We start from the raw sequence: 19,215 nt of genomic DNA, 5'->3' as shown, positions 1-19,215 counted from the left end.
AAGTCATTTAGTTACTAGAGTTAACATGTCTACCAACCGCATTAACAAGTATCCCTGCATTCCAATCGAAAATGAATTTTCTTTCATGCGTCAATGTGTTGCAGCATATTTAAAAAGATAGTTTGAGAGAATCGTTGTTGTATCAATATCTTTACTAATTATAATTAGATCAAAATTACATAGTAATAAGTTGTTTTTTTTCCAACAATTTATGTATATAAATATATATGTGCAAATATAAAGTATATAAATGTTCTTGTAATTATTTTATTACTGTTTTCTCTTCCTTTTCCTCGATCCAACCATTTTTGATTCTCTTTTGAATTTATTCTCAGTAGTAACACCTAACAACGGATGTCGCGTTCTCAAGTTTTCAGGAAACGGAACTCCTACTTTATCTAACAATATGGGTTTACCTTTTGGTATACTAGATAATTTTCTTCTAATTGTTATAGAGCCTGCTGGTTTTATATTAACTATAAAATATTTAACGATTAGTCTATAATATATTTAATCGTGTTATTTTCTTATTGCTTAAAATAAAATAAATACCTGCTTTATAGAGCGAATTTGTTTTACTGGTACTAAATACACAAGTAACGCCATGCTGCATGTTTTGTTTAACAGCGCAGTATTTTTTTTCTCCTACTTTAAGTTTGGATTTATCTCCCAATGTTAAAGTTTGCCCGATCAATTCTTCTGTATTTACCTAAAAATATGTTCTAATATAAATGACTTACTCTGTCAAGAATAAAAATGCAACACATAAAATAATATCTTACGGTTTTAGGTATATTTAAGATCCAAATATCTTCGCTGTCAGATATATCGTCAATATTGAAACTAGAATTAGTTTCCATAGTTAAATTTTCTGCTTTTATCAAATCTTCAAGCTGAAAAATATAATAATTTATTGATATTAAACTTACTCATAAAGGGAGATCCAAGTTGACAGGGCACCATATTTTTTATTACGTTAAAATGTAATACTTATATACATTTTGTGGTCTCGATGATGATGATGATGATGATGATGATGATGATGTGACTGTTAATGCATTTGAACTCGCTTCAGGAATTGCTTCATTTATGTCAACATTCCTGTTGGGAGTCTCTTCGCTCTGTTCCTCTAATTTTTTTTCTTCACCATTTGTAACTTCTGATTTCTTTAAAATACTTCTTCTCTGTGTACCATTAACAGATGTTCTTTTCCTGGTTGAATTACTTTTAGTATTTATTTTAATAGATTTGTTGTTTTTATTTAATTGCAGCTGATCATCATTTCCTACGCTTTCGAATAAAGCCATGGATTTATTCAATTGTGTATTTAATGTTGTAAGAGGATCTTCGTTCTCCCAATCAAACATTTCAACCATTGTAATGATTTATAATCTGTAATAATAATTACGTCGAATAAGTAATTGTATAGAATTTATGATTCAATCAAACGTTGGAATACTTACAATATTCGATTATTATATTCCAAATTAGAGAATAAAATGTTAATTCTTACACTTTGAATATATATACATATTTAGGTTAAGTTCGATGGCATGTACGGATTAGAAATAATCAACCAATATGTTCTATTCGATACATCGATATTACAATCGATACAATTGGTATATTAAAATAAATCGATTCGATATATGTTCTCTACAGATATTTATCAGATAAATTTGTATTATTTCTTACCAAATGCAACACAATCAAACATATTTTTTTCTTCCGAATCGAAAATGATTAAAGTAAACAAATCACGATATAGATGGCACTCTTGTCAAATTTGTTAAAGTACATAGATAACAATTGTAATTATCATAATGTATATATATACATAATCTGATAAAACGAAGAAGCGCGTTCAAAGTATATGTACTAAAAAGAAGCAAATTAAAGTTATTTCAAGAGAAGTAATGAAAATCATTTTGAATAAACCGAAGTAGGACAAAAAAAGGAAAAGGACAAAAATTCATCACCAGCATAATGTCCAATTTTGTTTGCAAACCATTTAATTTTTCAAGATCTGAATTATGGTTTGAATGGATATACAATTTGGAGCAGGTAATGAAATATTATAATGTAGAATCAGAAGAAGACAAAATAAATCTCCTTTTTTATAAAATGGGTCCTGTAGCGAAAGAATTAATGATGGAATTGAGACCAAATTTTGAAAAAGAAATGTCTTATGAAGAAATAAAAACTGAATTTACTAAATATTTTAATATTAAGACACCACACGTCATTGTCGAACGACAAAAGTTCAATAGTAGAGTAAAACAACCTAATGAAACAATAGATGCTTTTACAACTGATCTACTTAAATTAGTGGGTAAATGTGAATATGGACTATTGGAAAATTACGTTTTAAGAGAACGTATTTTACATGGTATTGGATACTGTACAACATCAGCATTGATAGATGTTATGAATGATTTTTCTATAGACGAAATTATATCCAAAGAAAAAAAGGTGAAAACGTAAGGAAAAGATCAAACAATTTGATTGGAAATAACATTGAATGGATGACATGGATAGACAAAATGTCAGTAATTAATACATTTTTCAAACTGACAGAAATAAAGATGTGACAATTGTTTGTCGATAAAGAAAGGCGCACAGGTTTACCTGTGGTAAAATAAGTTCAATATATTGATTTCATTAAAAAAAAATCTTTTGTCATTTGTATTTTTGTTTAAATCAAAGAAACTTGTTAAATTATTATAAATTATAAAAAATATTATTTTATATAATAACGTTTAACTGTTTATATGTATGTAGAGAGAGTAGTAATTACGAAAAGAACATTGGCTTAATTAAGTTATATATTTACAATTATTTAAATGAATATGTTCTCTCTCTCTCTCTCTCTCTCTCTCATTTATGTTTATATTATATAATGAATCATTTATATTTATAATATAACGAAACATTATATGTCTAATATATAGTACAAAAGAGAAGAGTAAAGTACAATTAAGTAATGTATTTTTAGGAAACCATGCTAATGCAATTTTCAACAGCTGTAAATTCTACTGCACAGACAATACAAGTATAAAATGTATTTCTATTAAACATGCAGTATATTTGTATTAAATGCTTTAATCGTTATCTATAAGTTTTATTTAGCTCGTGTTAAATAATTCATTTGTTTCGCTATCAAATATATTATTATGGAAAATCTAATAGCATATTTGATTTAATAATAAACCACGTGGACACACGCTTATAGCAACGATAAAACTAGTGAAAGAGCTTACATAAAATTCCTCTAGAATTACATACATATATAGGTATTCCTACATATATTCCTATATATATATTTTTCATTAATTCCAGCTTATCAATTTTCAGTTTATCTAATAGAACGAAGAAGACATTTTTCATAATAGATTTTTTTTGATAAATGTTAATTAAATGTATTATAAATATAAATATCAATTTGAAAATAAACAATGAAAAATATTACCAATGTTGCAATTCATATTATCTGGCTGAAATATCAGTTAAATATAAACCACGTTTATATATCACAATAAGCAAAAAGTTATAAAAAATTAGCATTTCTTTTATTGTTACCGAATGGTTTGAGACATATGTAATGGTGTAAGCATTAATTCAAAAGTGGCATCTTTCAAATTTGCCCCACGTAAATTGGCTTCTTGCAAATCTGAGCCTGATAAGTCGCAACACTAAAATGTACATTTAATTTAATAATAATAAATCAATTAAATAATAATAAGTATTTTACCTCTAAATTTGCTCCAGCCAATACAGCCGATCTTAGATCACAATTTCGTAAAATAGCATTCTTTAACGTGGCCACTCTCAGATTAACTGCTGGCATATTACTTCCTTCAAAATCGGCATTTCGAAAATCTGCCCCCTCCATATTTGCAGGCAAACCATTAGGATCTTCAAAATTACACGAACGTAAATTTGCAGAAGCCAAGTTGGCACATGGCATTCTTACGCATGAAAGCAGTGCACCTTTAAGGTTGGCACGCGACAAATTAGCTCGTTCAAAACAACATCCAGATAAGTTAGCACCTGACAAATTACAAGAGTCCATAACAGCATACTGAAAGAAATAATTCTATAATAAGCACGAAATATACAACTTCTATTGAAATGACAAACAACTTCTATTGAAACAAACCTTAAAATTAATATTCCTAAGATCCAACTTTGAAAGATCAGCACCTGAGAAATTAACACCCTGAAATCTTAGTTCAGAAGCTGGCGATGTAGACATGATTGCTTTCACAACGTGTTTGCGGTTTAAAGTTATGAGACCATCTCCTGGAGAATTTTTTTCATTGGCCATTTTTGTAAGAACACTTATAGCATTTTCCATTCCATAATAATGAGCCTCTGCTAGCACGCCTAGCAATGAAAAGTATAGCAAATAAAAAACATATGTGTGGTCTATGGTATTTGATTGATTAATAAACAACATACCATCTACGTTAACATTAGAGTTTAATATTATAAGATTATGCCTTAAGAAATTCAATAATGGTTCAAAATACACAGGACTTCTATCAATTAAGAAGGCACCCGTGTGATCTTTCAAACTTGGCTTTAATGTATCATCAGACTTTTGCGTTCTTGTAAACATTCTGCAAAGTCAACATTATACTTACAATCACATACGATTGATCACACGATTGATCACACGATTGATCACACGATTGATCATACGATTGAAATATATGAAATTATTCAAACCTGGCTAGCATACTCATCGGTTCATTTCTTGTTAATGTACTTCTCGTAGTAGTAAAATATTTTCCACCGACATTCAAAGTAATCCATTCTGAATCTTCATTCATTTGATCATCGTTGGTAACTTTATTTTTATAAATGAAATCTTCTCCGCTTGAAACATACAATATATCGTCATCTCTATAAAAATAAATTCAATGTAAATAATCAAGAAAATGAACAATAAAGAGAAGCAACAATTTTACAATATAACTTTTCAAACTATAACTTCATGATTTTACCTGATCAATTTGATATCATCAATTTCTCCACCTTGCGGAGTAAAGATTCTTTTAGCACTTATTTCAAACTTTGTACTAGCAGCGGACAATAATTCTTCTAAAGAATGTGTAATCATAAATACCTAGAACAAGTAAGACATTGATAATAAATCCTAAATTCGTTGATGTTATTTAACTACAATACACGTTTACAAAATGATTTTCAAATATTTTCATGCAAACAACAAATGATTAACATTTAAACTTATCATTTAAATTCGTCAATCAATAAATTAAAATATATTATTTAGCGGAGATTTAGTTAAAAAAAAAAAAAAAAAACAAACAAACAAATCATAGTTTGAAACGAAAGCATTTGTATAGAACGTAGAAATATAACCTTGCCGTTAACATCGGTACCGTTGACAAAAAGTATCACTCTCTTCATAGTTTGGCAATGAGGAACTTTCGCGGATTGAATAAAACGCCGGTAATCGCCGGTAACGTTTTATCGACTAGACTAAATTATACCTACATAATCTATGGAAATAGTAACATGTTTTTATCTACGAAAGCACGAAGTAAGGGACACCAAATTCGCGTAATACTTGTTTGACAACCTATCGAGAGAACGAATATACACATCTAATAAGAGCAATTTTTTCGAAGATAAGTTGAATACAATAATTTTTCAATGACTCTACATATATTGTTCAGGATTGCGTCACCGTTTGCTCAATCGAATAATATTCATTATTTTCCAAAATAATAACTAAAGTTGCCTTATATTCTATATTCGTAAGCATTTATATGCTTACATATTCAAATCTTTTATAACTTTTAACAATACGGAATGAAAATAAAAATAAACAAGAAAACGTACCAGTTGATGACAATCTCTAAATATTTTCTATATAGAAACTCTTATTATTTATTTATTTGAAGAAAGTTAGAATATGCAATACCTTTCAAGCTGTTGATCACATTAAGCTCCAACATGAAGATCTTGTATTTCTTCCTGTTTGTTACTTTTCAAAAGATACATAAACGTTATTTTAATATTATATCAAAATGTTTCTTATAATTATTAGTGACAAATCAAAAAAAAAGACTTGAGATCTGTATATACATTTAATGTGTCATGATAAATTTATATATATATATATGTATGTGTATGCGTGTGTGTGTGTAATAAAGTATATTATTCTTGTAGAAACTTAATTCCAGCTGGCTGCATAATTTGAACGCTTGAATATCAATAATATTAATTTGACTTAACATAAATTTCTAATATGACGTGTAATATTGGTTGTATTGCATTGAAATTCTAATAAATAGATTAGAAACTACTAACTAAATCACTTTTGTGAAATAAATGGTAGCAAATTATAATTATATATACATTTGACATAATGGGGGAAGCATATAAAAATTTAAAAAAAGAAATAGATTATAATATTTTGTAATTCATATATACATATATGTTTATATATTATATTTATATGCGTATGAAGTAATATATTAGTTTTATTTTCCGACGGTTAAGAACCTCTTGCAAAGAGGAAAAATATTGTTGTTTACTTACTGTTAATTGCAAGTGTATTCATTTAATTGGAAATATCAAGGCCTCGTGCATACTGCAGCAGTGATTAAGGTTTAGAACGATATGCTAAAATAAATTAGCAAAATTGTCCACGTTTGTATTATTCCTTAGCCTAAATGAATGAATGAATGAAAGAAATCGCGTTGCTGCTCCAGTATGTTGTATGCCATGTATAAACTAATACAAAATAAAACTGGGAACCAAAAATAAGATAAATTGTCAATATGTAAATTCCATTTTAATGGGAATTCAAATACGCCTTGATTATGTTCTTATGAATATCTAGATATATCAATATTATTCGATTATTTTTCAATTTGTATATATGTACATGTTAAATGAAATTTATATGAAACATGTAGCATACATGCTAGTAATACAGTAATGAAGAACTTGACAACAAAATTGGATCTTCGAAAGCCTGATCTTTCTTTACGAACAATGGAAACATTTTATAATTACATGCAGATAATTAATGTAAGAAATAAGGGACATTTATATTTTCATTTGCTAAGGTTAAAATAGTGTAGATATATTTAACATATCTTGTGACACTCTTAATTTTAAAAATTGCTTCTATGTGAATGCCAAGTTGGATGTACAATTTATTGACATTAGTCAGCAAAAGAGTTCTTCATAGTTTAAAGCATTCAAATGAGGAATAAACTGTTTTGTTCTTTTTTGTCTTTTTTTTGGTGTTTTCTTTTTTTTTTTTTTTTTCATTTAATACATTTAGTGAATTAGTTGCAATTAATATTCATGCTTTTACAAAATGGATTTATCTTTCTTGCACATTTACTTCTACGTAAATAAAATAATATATAAGTATAATAATATAGGTAGAATTTAGCATTTTGCATGTACATTGTGTAGATTGATTTTTAATGGGTATCTATTTTCATCAAAAAGATTCTTCACTTTTTCATTTTGTACAGAATTCCCATTCAGACGAAGATAGAAACTGTACAATTCAAAGGACCAAACGAATGTTTGGCACAGAGCATTTTTTTTTTTTTTTCGATGAATCAATATTATGTACATCCATATGCTCATAATAACAAAAGATTAATTTGTCTTCTTTAACTGTGTCTTTACCATATCTTATATTAAAACTGTCCAACTGGCAGGATTACACAGAGATAAGAGAATTTTGCTATAAAAAAAAAAACATACTTTATAAATGTTTATAAATGTTAAAATTTCAGTTTTTCTTATTTTTTTGATTTTTTTTTCTTTTTCATCTCTTTGCACTATAATCATTTTTGTAATTTCTCTTCAAGTCAGCAATTCTGACTTTATTTTCTCCTATTTCAGTATCTTAGGCAGAAACAATTGCTACAGTTATTTAATCCTTTGCACTCCTCAATCACCTTCGACATAACAATATTTAATGAACAAAATGCAATATTGCACAAATCCCTTATTTAATTAAAAAAATATAACGTATGAAGAGTATATAACAAAAGAAATAACAACACACGCATTTTGATCTATCAAATAATCGAACAAATCAAAGAATTATTCTTGTTTGTTTCTTCAGTGTCACGTCAGAAGTGATTCAAGAGTTTTAGGGAAAATTAGTATTGTCACACGCCAGCAATATGAGTGCAAAGGGTTATATTTCTTTCTAATAATTTCCGCTTACAAATTAAATTATAAAAGAAATCTGTGAGCAGTAAAATTCACTTATTATATTTATTAGAAGCAAAGTCTGTAATTTATATACCACCATCAAATGTAGTAAACATGTAGTACAGTAGCTCATGTTACTCCGATGATGTATGTCAGTATTGGCAGCTTGACAGACATATATTTGCTTATCACTTATCTTCAGTTAGACAGCTCAATTGTTATTCGGCATATAGGCATAAAAATTTGTTTTTTTCTTTTTTTTGCTGTTTTTTTTTTTTTGTTCCTTTGGATATATATTTAGAAGATCAAAATCACATTCGCGCGCATGAATTTCGTAATCTCCAGTATTTGAGATTGTATCACGAAGTGCACCAATCTGGTGTATAATTTTGTTATAGACGAAATGTTATAACTCGTTGATATTTAAGCTATGGATTATTGGATTAGATATTTTACAAAGCGTATCCACTAATCGATGAATGGACGATCGTTTACGCTATAAATGAATAATATTACTGACTAACATCAACTTGCTTAATTTTATATTAGATATACATTTACAAGTTCACAATAACCTGTGGTTAATAAGAAACGTAATGAGAGAGAGAGAGAGAGAGAGAGAGAGAGAGAGAGAGAGAGAGAATGCTATTTTTATTATAGCTCTTTGCAGTGCTAAATCTCTGCAGGAATGTATGCATCATTTTATATTACACTAGGATGAATTAGATTTGAAAATGCCAAGTTTTGCTGACAAATGTAAAATATAGATCACATTGCTGTCAAATCTTTGAATTTGGAATGGTTCTTTGTTTGCACACACACACCACACATTAGTAAATGCACATCTTATTTGTAAGATTTTGTAATGACTTCTAGCAGAAATGCCTTAGCACAGCAAAGAATTTTGATATTGAATTTGTTTGAGAAATACCTTTCTACTTACACCCCCAATGTAATGGAAACGTCATTAGAAATAGCAGCACTATGAAAAGCAGCGAATTAGAAAGTTATAACAAAGAATGTATTAAAGCTGGTTATCTCTTGCACAATATAAAAAAGAATGCAAGTTTTCAGACCAGCATTTGTCTGTATAATTTTCTTGGCAAATTTGACTATTTTTGTAAAAGGGTCTCTTAAATAAAGCTATATATATATATATATATATATATATAGAAATATATATATATATATATTTTAAATTCGGAGTACTGGACGCATTAAAATGCATTCGATTATTTATAATATCTAAGAGTAACGAGAAAGAGTATAGGATACTAGTGTAATTACGTTGCATGTCTCTAAAGTATATATAACTTATATTTCTCATGATTCTTTTCTTATGGAACACTTTATTGCACAATCTATTGCACAATCAATTGCACAAATTTATCATTACTAGATTAAACATTCAACTTTGTCTTTTGTACCTTGTTTAATTTTATTAAATGAATTCAATGATACTCTTTTGATGCACCGACTCTTACTTTCACATTAAACACAAATAATTACATGTACGTATGATCATTGAAATATGTGCGTGCCTCTCTATGCGGACTCGAATGCGGACTCGAATGCGGACTCGAATGCGGACTCGAATGCAGAAAACTCGCCAACTCGACTTGACTGGATATCGGGACAAACGTTATTTGCGACAGTATTCGGTGGGTTTGATACAAGCGAGGAAGAACTAAGGTTCCAAGTAGTGTATCCAGACATCTTCCTCAAAGGGATATTGTTGCTAATAAATCCCAATATTTCATTTCGATTGTACCTTATTCTTAAAAAAAGAAACAAAACAATAAAATCAAATTAACAAATAATGTTATCTGTTTGTATAACGGTGTTGTAATGATTTAATCGAATATCTAAAGTATGACTCTAAAAATTAATCCAATTTCCCAGCAATTTGTTCAATATAAAGATTCATATATATATATACAGTTCTTATGTGTTTACATAGTATCCACTCACTCTTCCTTCGATTCTACTCTTAATTAAGCAGCTGCTAGCTTAAATTACTAGAAGTAGATATGTGCAGCTGACGTTTGCCACACCTTTGGGGGTGTGATTGGTCCTAGCTGCTGGTAGAAGCAATAGGGCTGACGGGACTTAAAGGGGTACGTGCTGAATCCCTGAGACAACCGGTCAACGTTATGATTAATTTGCGACTTCCTGCATTATCACGATGTTCGCAAAACCAAATACCTTGCCATGTACCAAGAGCTAACTTTCCATTCGTAATTGCAATGCTTAATGAAGATCCCAAAAAGCATGCTTTTACATGAGCCGGCTAAAAAACACAATTTTAATCATAATTATTATAACTATATTATAATATTTGATAATTATTATAAAATTATACAATTTACCATGTCGTCTGGACCTTCGCAATCATGTCTATAGTCTAATCCTTCAGGAATTATTTTGTTAAGCATCATTTCTATATCATCTCTTACATCAGGATCCCAGCTTTCATTTAATGCTAAACTAGCTGATGTATGAAGAACTAGTATAAAAAGTAAACATGATTGTTTTAAAAACCTTCTTATATATACATATGCTAGATTAAAAAATCAAATAACAGTTAGGTAATTAAAGAAATCAATTCTTTTCATATACTTCCTAAAACTTCTTTTCCTGAAAGTATCATATATACATATTGTATATGTGCATGACTTGGCAATAATTGTTCTTAACATTCCCATCTCTATTCTACATAATTTACATTTTATTCAACTAAATTTCAAATATAAACATATTTAAAACAACTTAATAATAACTATTTATTGATTTTTTAATATTATCTCAAAAAATAAAAAGCAAAGCTATGACACAGCATAGAAAACATCTTTTATGCTTTAATATATATATGAATACCAAATTGATTGTGGTATATGTTATGTTAAGTATTAACAGTTAACAATATTTACGAATTTGTGTCTACATTTTATATATATATATATAAATTATACACATACACACACAATTATAGTTCATATACATATATATCTATAATGTAATATAGATGTAATATACGTTATTATATAGATTATAGAATAGTAGAAAGGTCGTTTGGGGAAAGAAAATGACTTACTCTGTATATGGCAAAGACCAACAGAGAACTGATATAGTTCTGGAATTTGTTTTAAAATTTCTTCGGTAACAAGATGTATGCCACGATGTTGTGGTCTTAGCTTAATATTAGTTTGATACCAGGCCGAACCAATTTGAATACCTCTATTTGATGAGGCCATGATATGGTAATTTTGATGGAAGGATCGCACGTTTAAATGGAACAGTTAAAAACTTAATCTGAGATGTTGTGTAAACTGCAGTCAGTCTGTTCGAAGCCGAAAGTCACGATTGTACAGTCAACTCCATTTGAGAAACACTACATACGTCTCGCATCGAAAATTGTTTGACTATTCACAAATGCGGAAGAACCACATCCCACGAAACGTAGAAACGTTTTTGATTGTCTAACTTTAGGTCTGTCTAACACGTTTCTCTTCGCAAAAACGTGATATATAACGATTGCCTTGACGAATATTTCAAGATATATCCGTGTTGCGTTCACAGACTTGTATCACAGTTTAGCAGTCGGTCGACTCTATGTCTATATCCATATCTATATCCTTTGATAGCCGTGCCGCCGGAAACCGCCATTATTGACGCGGCGAACAACCCCAACTCGGTTACCTTTAGATATACCACATGGATATGTTTAAAGAATACAGCTGTAGTACATAGAAGCTCACAAGTCTACTTTTCGTGTAACCAACATCTTCTTAGTTATCACCGGGATCACCAGCAGGCGATAGTTGCAACTTCAAGCGAATACAGTATATAATATAGTCAAGTTATATTGTAATAAATGTGTTATGCTCATGCGCAACGTTTGGAAAGTCATATAAACCATGTTTAATAAAAAAAACTTTCATAGAAGACAACAACGTGTCAGTCTGAAGGTAAATTTCGAGGGAGACGGTGTATCTACAATGCTTTTAAACAACAATGCACATTTACTTCGAATAATTAATAATTATTTCAATATTCTAAAACACTCTACTAACATTATAGGAAAATTGTACCCTTGAAGTCATCACTGCGCAGGACCGTTAAAACAAATAAAATTCAGCTTAAAAAAATTAAAAATATTAATAGAGTAAAGTACTATGTTTGATGTACCGTAATTAATTATTAATTAAATGAAAAGAATGTATATTGTTATCTGAAAACACCCAGTGTATGATCGGAGTACCGTATTCCTCGAAGTCTACTGTTAAACTGATACATTCATTGTCCTCTATGAAGGTTGTTGGGGCCTAAATTCCTCAGTTAAGAGAAATAAAACATGTTCTCAATGGGGGATGATTGCATCAATGAGAACGTTTCAATATAATGTTCCTCCGGCCATGTCGTAACTGGTCTTTAAACTAAAAAAATGTGCAGGCCTTAATGCTGTTGAGTCATTTGGGTCTGACGAGATAGGACATAGCGGCCGTAAATTTGAAAATAGCTTCGATTTTGATCGCGAATGTGGTCCACTCTTCGTATGCGAAAAGAAGTTAATTCCTAGTTTCTAATTCCTAATTCCTAAATTCCTTAGTTAAGAGTCCTCTGACAATTATGTATGTGCTCTCGCACGCCTCACGTCGCGATCACAACTGAAAAGGTTGTTCGCTTTGTTGTTCCTTGTGGCTGCTTCTATGGTCCTTAGGTGCTGAAGATGTGTCGTCGTCGTCGTCGTCGTCGTCGGCGTCCGGTGATGAAATAGGAAGAATGGTCCTTTCAACTGGCCCAGCAGGGTGCATATAATGGGAATGCGAGAGGTGGTGGTAACTACATAGGGTTGCTCATATATGGGGTAGCTATCGTTGCGCTTCGATCTAAAATCTTAATCGATAGAATCGGACGCGCGCATTTTGAATACAGCTAGTTACCGTACGATCATTTCGGATCGTACAAAGGTTTTTATATTCAATGTTGTTTTATCTATTACGAATATATTATTCCTATCATGTAAACAACAACATTTAACGAAGGAATTTAAACAGAGAGCAATGACCCAGTTTAACGGCAGATTTAGAAGAGGACGGTACTTCGATCATATAATTCGAGCTTTTAGACAACAATAAACATTCCCATCGATTAATTAACAATTATTTTTATATTCTAATACACTTTTTTTATATTACAGCAAAATATAACACTCGAAGTTATCACTGAACAGGTGTGATAAAAAAAATACATTAGAATACAAATATAGAACGTTATAATCTTAACTTCTCTTTATTAACATAAAATAATAATATATATATATATATATATATATCGGTTAAAATAAATATTATGGCACGCGATTATGTACTTGTAAGAAAAATACAAAAGAAATATAGGTAGAAGCATAAATCATGAAATACTTACCAATAATAATATATAGCAAATTGAGATAATTGCATTATTGTAAAATATCATCTAATTGTATAGTGTTATGTTAAAAAAATATAGAACATTTTTAATTATTCATAATTCGTCTCGATTTTTCAAAATATTGCTTCCTTGATTGTCAAAAACGATCTTTGAATTTTCTGTGTCACTTATATATCCCAGATCACCCGTATAATGAGTAGGATGTATCAAAAGAGGATTTGTAGATAGCACTCTCAAATTACGTACTGGATAATGCTTTTTCCAATCCTCTCTTTATATTGAAAATAAAAACATGAAAACATCAAAACATGATGTTTTTTCTATTTGAAATAAACATTGGGCTTACCTTGGATGAGCATTTGATAGAATAGGAATATATTCATCAACAGGTATCATATTTTGAAGTGGTTCAGCTGCAACAAGTTTTCTGGCACCAGTAGCTGATAAAATATAACCGAGAGTCCAGTAACTATATGCTGCATTAACCAAATACTTAGAACCTTCTACCCACGATTCATCTTCTTCTATTAATCTTTTTCTTCCTATGTATCTATAAAGTACCAGTAATATTATAGCAGTTATTTTCTAAAAGTTACATAATAAACATTTTCTATACAAGCTCTTACATTAAATCCCATGGAATCTGTAATGTACTCAATTCGGATAGAAGAAAATACAATTTCTGTCGAAAGAATGGCTCAAAACTAATGTCATCTTCCAGAATCATAACTCGTTCGTATTTATTTTTTAATACCTGATTCCAGATATAATAATGGCTTAAAAAGCAACCAATTTCTCCAGTTGTCATAGGTCTATGAACAATTAAAAATACATCTACATGTATGTAGAATATTTTCTCTTTAAACGTATTTATAATGTTTTACTTTTGAAAAATACCTTTTATGGTAAGGATCTTCATATTCTGCCATTAATTTTATACCCAAATTATCTAGATCTTCTTCGCTTAACTGGCTACAATATTAGGAAATAGATATTCGGAAGTATTCAAAAATATATATTCAAAGTAAATATAAAAAGTACACCGTATTATATGAAATTTACCTGCCATCCACTGCATTAAAAGTTTCTACTTGGGCGCCGAGTTCTTCAAAAAGACGATACATTCTAGTACGTCTCTCTGATCTTCTTAAAAGATTAATCATATAAATATTGTCCAACCCAAGAGTGTCTTTTCTTGGAAAAGATATGAATTTTTTCATACTATTCGATATTGATAAATGATCTTCTGCTAAAATCATTTGAATAAAAAAAGAAATGTAACATATATAAGGATAATAAAGATAATATAAAAAACATCAATATTGTGCATACACAACATTTGTAATTTAATATTTGTTAGCCTCTGAAGATCTTCTTTAATTGTTTCATCTACTCCCAATGGTACCATGATGTATCCATATAATTGATCGTTACAGATATACAATGGGACACCTGCATATTTATGTAATTCTTGCGTGTATTATTTGAATAATATATGTAAAATAGAAATGCGAGCTCAATGATTTACCTGATTCATTAGCACCAACAGCAAAAGTTATAACATCGTCTAAAGGACCATCATACTTTGGTAAATTTGTAAAATTATAAGACAACAAATCTGATTGTACCATATTTAAATTAATAAGAACAGCACTATGAACCATGGGAACATTAAAACATCCTACATCTTCGCGATATAAAATAAGCTGGTACTTTTCTGTTCGAAGATAGTAATAATTATCGGTCATCCCAGCCCAAAAATTACTGTATAATCCATCTGATTTTAACAAAGGAGCAACCACAACTTGCTCTTTTGATATTAAATTTGTCAGAGTATTTGGATCCATCAAAAAAGTATCAGCATCGATCATCTACAAATTTCTAAATTATTATATGTTGAATTTGATTAGCAATTATGAACAATGATAAGTACCCAAATAAAGTCAGCCCATATTTTTCTGGCATACTCCAATGCTTCTTGACGTAAATTAATGACATGTGTGAATCGAAGAGGCGACCAATCTGTACTACTTTTTTCATCTTCAAATCCATTTGAATTGTCATCTATAATCGTATTGATAGTATGATATTTTTCTGATTCTTCTGTTAACCATGCTCTCAATATTTCACTCGTATTATCAATATTATTATCGCTACGAATCCTACAAAAGATCAAAGAAAATGATTAGTACATAAATGGTATACAACTCGACTATAGTTACGTCTCCCCGACATAAACATAATTATGCACCGAAAAGTTAGGTTAAAATGATTATATCTTTGAAAAGAGAAGTTATTTTTATCTTACCATAACGTTATCCGATTTTTAGGATAGTTTTGTTGTTCTAACAAACTTAGAAAGTATGGTAATGTATGGGCTTTATTTCTAATTAAAATTGCTATCAGTACTGTCGGCTTTTTCAAACGTTCGGTACATTGAATGAACCATGTGCAATCAGATATCAACAAAAAACAAATGAAACATCGAAATATTATTTTATTGAACATAGTTATTAGTATAATTGTTGATGATAAATCACATGGAAGAACATCCACAAATTATTGATTATAATAGCGGATGAATGAACAAATATATTAGTAGCGAACGTGTTAAAGAACTACTTTTATTTTCTTTCCTCCTCTATAACTCTCTCTCCTCCTACGCCCCTTTAGCTTACCAGCTATGATCAAATAAAATACAATATTTTGAAATAGTCTTATTATTTGCATCAAATAAAACATTCATATAAAATATCATTTTATATTTTTTTAATACAAACTTTCTTTACAAAATGTTGACACATATTTTTTGTACTTTTTTTACAGAAAAATTCTACAAATATATAAAATATATTCACTGTACAAATCCATTCATTTTTGTCCTGATTCCAATTTCAATTGTATATTCTACGATTGTAATTCTTCATTGGAATTACATTTCGTAGAACTTTTAGTTTCAGATTTGGCTTTTTTCTTACTTGCATAGCTTAAACTAGTTTTATCAAAATCCAAAGGCATGATACCCAAATCACCGGTGTATCTATTTTTGGCTACCTATAGTATCAAATGAAAAAAAAAAAAAAAAAAAAAAACCAAAAAAAAGAACAGTGAAGGATTATATACTTGTTGAAATTTTCTTGCATCAAATTAAAATTTCTATATATATATATATATATATATATATATATTCTTACTTGTAAATATTTTTTCCCTCTTATACTAGTAAGTCTCTTGTCTTGTATAATGAGAACATTATCAGCTTCTTGACTTGCTTTAGCACTTCCAAAAATAGATGAAGTTGTTAGTTCTTCGTCGTCGCGTTCTTTCCTTGGATGAATTACGAGGGTAACGTGACAATTGTATTTTGTAGCAAAATTTCTAAATGCAGAAATTATTTTGTCTTGTCTCCAAAATCTACATACAAATAATGGAAGAATTGAAATCATAGTTCTATTTTCATCAATATTAATGAATTACCTATCTATGTGTTTAGCTTCATCAGAAATTCCCATCATAAACTGTACATTATCAATGATCACATGAGATATGTCATGTACATAGGTTGCATGTTCCACTGCCTAAACACGCAACAAGTAAGTACTTTGTTTAATTATTATCTACATAAGAGTTTGAATCTTTCATTCACTTTTATAAACTTACATCCATGACAATTTTAATACTTTGCTGCCCGTGAAATGTCATAAAATATATAGGTAACTTTTCAAAAGCATCAGCATATTTATCAAAATCAGCTAGATTATCATCAAGAGAGACACCTGCCATTTGTTGTAGCATTGTTTTTGCTAATCGTGCGTTTCGAATTTCAAAACTACCCCATAATGTGTTAACACCTTGCATTGCCAAATCTAATGAATATTCACTGATAAATGTAGTTTTACCTGATCCTAAAAAAAACACACACATTTTTTATTGAATACAAATTATAAATACATAATATAAAATATTTGTATTTTCTAATTTGTATGTATCGCTGCATAGTGATTTTACCTGTTGGACCGGTTAATATGGTAAATTCTCCTCTTCTATGGCCCTTCAAAATACGATTTAGAGCTGGATATCGTTTCCATTTGATACCTTGAACTTTATCAATATTTTGTAAATCGCTTAAAACATCATGCCTCAAAGAATGGAAGGTAGTAATACTTTGGTGCCATATAGGCTGAGCATTTTGTATAATATTTTTAATGTCATATCCTAAATCAACAGCAATTGATGGTCTAGGTTGTAGATCCGTTGATCTAACAAAGTAACATCTTTCTTCATTCAGTTTTTTGGCAAAATGTCGTGCTGTATCCCAACTTGAATCTTCATTTCCAAACCATAAAGTTAGTTTTTTAAAATTTTCTAGACTTGGCAATACCTGTTGGGGTAAGTATTGTAAATTGTATGGCAAACATACCACGAGATTTGTTACTTTTTGAGATATTAATGCTAACAAATCTGTAATGGTTGGTACAACAACGGCAGTATTATCGTTTCTTGTATTTTTTTGCTTGTAAATGATAAGACCACTGACGTCTGAAGTAGGAACAGTTACTTCATTTTTAGTATTCAAGCACAGTTGTTTAAAACCGACAAGGTATTGACCAAATGCATATAGTGGAAAATAAAGTACATTTTTACTTTTGTGGTATAAACACTCTAATGCAGATATATCTTCCCGAGATATAATCTGTAAATAAGATTTATACACAAATATGTACATATAAATAAATGGAATATTTCTTGATTACAATATTATTGATTATTAAATTATACCTTTAAGGAAAGTTTATTAAAGATCTGTTCGTATTCACTGGTGGATAATTGAGAAATCTTTAAACAATCTTTCTCTAGAATTGTCCATTCAGACGTATAATTTTGATCTACCAGTAAACTGTTTTTCAATTTCTCCAATTCCTTATTCGTTTTACCAGTTATCTTCAACGATAAAACTTTTTCTAATGTGTTCCAAGTTCCAATGCACCTGCATTTATCGCATATAAAGAATCCTGCATATAATATTTGTCTTAGAAATAATCATCATATAATAATCAATTAGAAAATTCAAATTTGTATTTACCTGTTGTCTTATTTATATATATCTTCGGACCTTTTGTACATTTATTCATTTCACATATAGGACAATCCACACAAATGCAAGTATGACCTTCCATAAATGCAATATTATTTTGCCTTAATATTTTTTTATTCCTATTAAGGAAACATTATATACTTGATCACTTTGATTTACTACGTGATAGGAACGATTCGTACAATGTAATTTTATACATTTCATCTTCCAAAAATATCGTGATAAAGGTTTAAAAAACATTCTTATTAAAAATCTTCCTTCTCGAATACATTAAGAATAAATAAATATACTATATAACCAATTCATTTTCTTCTTACATCAAGTTTCTATATAAAAAAACAAATGAAAGACAATATGTCCTTTCATAATTACTCTTCATAATCATTATTATAATAATAAAGATGTTAACACTTAATATAATCAACAAACATTCTGATTGTACATATCATGAAATTATAACCTCA

At 29.3% G+C, this 19,215-nt stretch overlaps 6 protein-coding genes across 9 annotated transcripts; 1 reads left to right on the top strand and 5 right to left on the bottom strand.

Moving 5' to 3' along the window:
* Positions 1-134: 134 nt before the first annotated feature.
* Positions 135-1,376, bottom strand: LOC107072080 (uncharacterized). The gene is made up of 4 exons (XM_015331692.2): positions 999-1,376; positions 783-893; positions 553-709; positions 135-476 (listed from the first exon to the last, which is right to left on the bottom strand). Exons 1-4 carry the CDS (start codon positions 1,374-1,376, stop codon positions 271-273), a joined length of 852 nt encoding a protein of 283 aa, XP_015187178.2. The 3' UTR covers positions 135-270.
* Positions 1,377-1,924: 548 nt separating this feature from the next.
* On the top strand, positions 1,925-3,468 carry LOC107072082 (uncharacterized). 2 transcript variants are annotated; one of them, XM_015331693.2, is made up of 2 exons: positions 1,925-2,064; positions 2,138-3,468. In XM_015331693.2, exons 1-2 carry the CDS (start codon positions 2,043-2,045, stop codon positions 2,482-2,484), a joined length of 369 nt encoding a protein of 122 aa, XP_015187179.2. In that variant the 5' UTR covers positions 1,925-2,042; the 3' UTR covers positions 2,485-3,468. The 2 variants fall into 2 exon arrangements, with proteins under 2 accessions (XP_015187179.2, XP_089028353.1); XM_089172227.1 differs by having other exon boundaries at positions 1,987-3,468.
* A 78-nt stretch (positions 3,469-3,546) lies between these two features.
* LOC107072079 (BTB/POZ domain-containing protein KCTD9) lies at positions 3,547-6,299 on the bottom strand. 2 transcript variants are annotated; one of them, XM_015331688.2, is made up of 7 exons: positions 5,954-6,299; positions 5,010-5,131; positions 4,732-4,908; positions 4,462-4,622; positions 4,160-4,386; positions 3,752-4,081; positions 3,547-3,692 (listed from the first exon to the last, which is right to left on the bottom strand). In XM_015331688.2, the coding sequence occupies exons 2-7, from the start codon at positions 5,123-5,125 to the stop codon at positions 3,576-3,578; spliced, it is 1,128 nt and encodes a 375-aa protein (XP_015187174.1). In that variant the 5' UTR covers positions 5,126-5,131; positions 5,954-6,299; the 3' UTR covers positions 3,547-3,575. The 2 variants fall into 2 exon arrangements, with proteins under 2 accessions (XP_015187174.1, XP_015187173.1); XM_015331687.2 differs by lacking the exon at positions 5,954-6,299 and adding an exon at positions 5,389-5,865.
* Positions 6,300-6,434: 135 nt separating this feature from the next.
* Positions 6,435-11,928, bottom strand: LOC107072077 (uncharacterized). Of its 2 annotated transcripts, XR_001476540.2 has the most exons (4): positions 11,318-11,928; positions 10,593-10,729; positions 10,195-10,513; positions 6,435-10,000 (listed from the first exon to the last, which is right to left on the bottom strand). XR_001476540.2 is itself a non-coding variant. In XM_015331680.2 (3 exons), the coding sequence occupies exons 1-3, from the start codon at positions 11,475-11,477 to the stop codon at positions 10,298-10,300; spliced, it is 513 nt and encodes a 170-aa protein (XP_015187166.1). In that variant the 5' UTR covers positions 11,478-11,927; the 3' UTR covers positions 6,435-10,297. The 2 variants fall into 2 exon arrangements, 1 of the variants encoding a protein (XP_015187166.1); XM_015331680.2 differs by having other exon boundaries at positions 6,435-10,513; positions 11,318-11,927.
* Positions 11,929-13,496: 1,568 nt separating this feature from the next.
* Positions 13,497-16,299, bottom strand: LOC107072074 (glycosyltransferase 25 family member). Its single transcript, XM_089172220.1, has 9 exons — positions 15,965-16,299; positions 15,590-15,818; positions 15,185-15,527; positions 14,989-15,108; positions 14,719-14,905; positions 14,554-14,628; positions 14,283-14,468; positions 14,003-14,206; positions 13,497-13,927 (listed from the first exon to the last, which is right to left on the bottom strand). Exons 1-9 carry the CDS (start codon positions 16,162-16,164, stop codon positions 13,750-13,752), a joined length of 1,722 nt encoding a protein of 573 aa, XP_089028346.1. The 5' UTR covers positions 16,165-16,299; the 3' UTR covers positions 13,497-13,749.
* Positions 16,300-16,403: 104 nt separating this feature from the next.
* Positions 16,404-19,001, bottom strand: mtDNA-helicase (mitochondrial DNA helicase). The gene is made up of 7 exons (XM_015331676.2): positions 18,740-19,001; positions 18,436-18,668; positions 17,665-18,349; positions 17,317-17,561; positions 17,134-17,234; positions 16,851-17,070; positions 16,404-16,710 (listed from the first exon to the last, which is right to left on the bottom strand). The coding sequence occupies exons 1-7, from the start codon at positions 18,831-18,833 to the stop codon at positions 16,564-16,566; spliced, it is 1,725 nt and encodes a 574-aa protein (XP_015187162.2). The 5' UTR covers positions 18,834-19,001; the 3' UTR covers positions 16,404-16,563.
* Positions 19,002-19,215: the final 214 nt, after the last annotated feature.

This window comes from Polistes dominula, unplaced genomic scaffold (assembly GCF_049000335.1).
Source record: "Polistes dominula isolate Pdom_NZ unplaced genomic scaffold, Pdom_raw_medaka contig_73, whole genome shotgun sequence".
Lineage (NCBI taxonomy): Eukaryota > Metazoa > Arthropoda > Insecta > Hymenoptera > Vespidae > Polistes > Polistes dominula.
The sequence above is the reverse complement of the archived record's forward strand: the minus strand, read 5'-3'. Positions and strand labels throughout refer to the sequence as shown.

Coding starts and splice junctions, on each gene's coding strand:
- LOC107072074 (XM_089172220.1), bottom strand. CDS start 16,164: ATGTTCAATAAAATAATATTTCGATGTTTCATTTGTTTTTTGTTGATA. Junction 14,906..14,988: donor TATTAAATTACAAATGTTGT/GTATGCACAATA, acceptor AAATGATTTTAG/CAGAAGATCATTTATCAATA. Junction 13,928..14,002: donor CTATCAAATGCTCATCCAAG/GTAAGCCCAATG, acceptor TTCAATATAAAG/AGAGGATTGGAAAAAGCATT.
- LOC107072077 (XM_015331680.2), bottom strand. CDS start 11,477: ATGGCCTCATCAAATAGAGGTATTCAAATTGGTTCGGCCTGGTATCAA. Junction 10,730..11,317: donor TGGTCTTTGCCATATACAGA/GTAAGTCATTTT, acceptor TTTTTATACTAG/TTCTTCATACATCAGCTAGT. Junction 10,514..10,592: donor GCGAAGGTCCAGACGACATG/GTAAATTGTATA, acceptor TGTGTTTTTTAG/CCGGCTCATGTAAAAGCATG.
- LOC107072080 (XM_015331692.2), bottom strand. CDS start 1,376: ATGGTTGAAATGTTTGATTGGGAGAACGAAGATCCTCTTACAACATTA. Junction 894..998: donor CATCATCGAGACCACAAAAT/GTATATAAGTAT, acceptor TATATTTTTCAG/CTTGAAGATTTGATAAAAGC. Junction 710..782: donor TCTTAAATATACCTAAAACC/GTAAGATATTAT, acceptor ACATATTTTTAG/GTAAATACAGAAGAATTGAT.
- LOC107072082 (XM_089172227.1), top strand. CDS start 1,987: ATGTCCAATTTTGTTTGCAAACCATTTAATTTTTCAAGATCTGAATTA.
- LOC107072079 (XM_015331687.2), bottom strand. CDS start 5,436: ATGAAGAGAGTGATACTTTTTGTCAACGGTACCGATGTTAACGGCAAG. Junction 5,132..5,388: donor GTACCGATGTTAACGGCAAG/GTTATATTTCTA, acceptor TACTTGTTCTAG/GTATTTATGATTACACATTC. Junction 4,909..5,009: donor GATGATATCAAATTGATCAG/GTAAAATCATGA, acceptor TTATTTTTATAG/AGATGACGATATATTGTATG.
- mtDNA-helicase (XM_015331676.2), bottom strand. CDS start 18,833: ATGGAAGGTCATACTTGCATTTGTGTGGATTGTCCTATATGTGAAATG. Junction 17,235..17,316: donor GTATTAAAATTGTCATGGAT/GTAAGTTTATAA, acceptor TTGCGTGTTTAG/GCAGTGGAACATGCAACCTA. Junction 17,071..17,133: donor GAAGCTAAACACATAGATAG/GTAATTCATTAA, acceptor ATTTGTATGTAG/ATTTTGGAGACAAGACAAAA.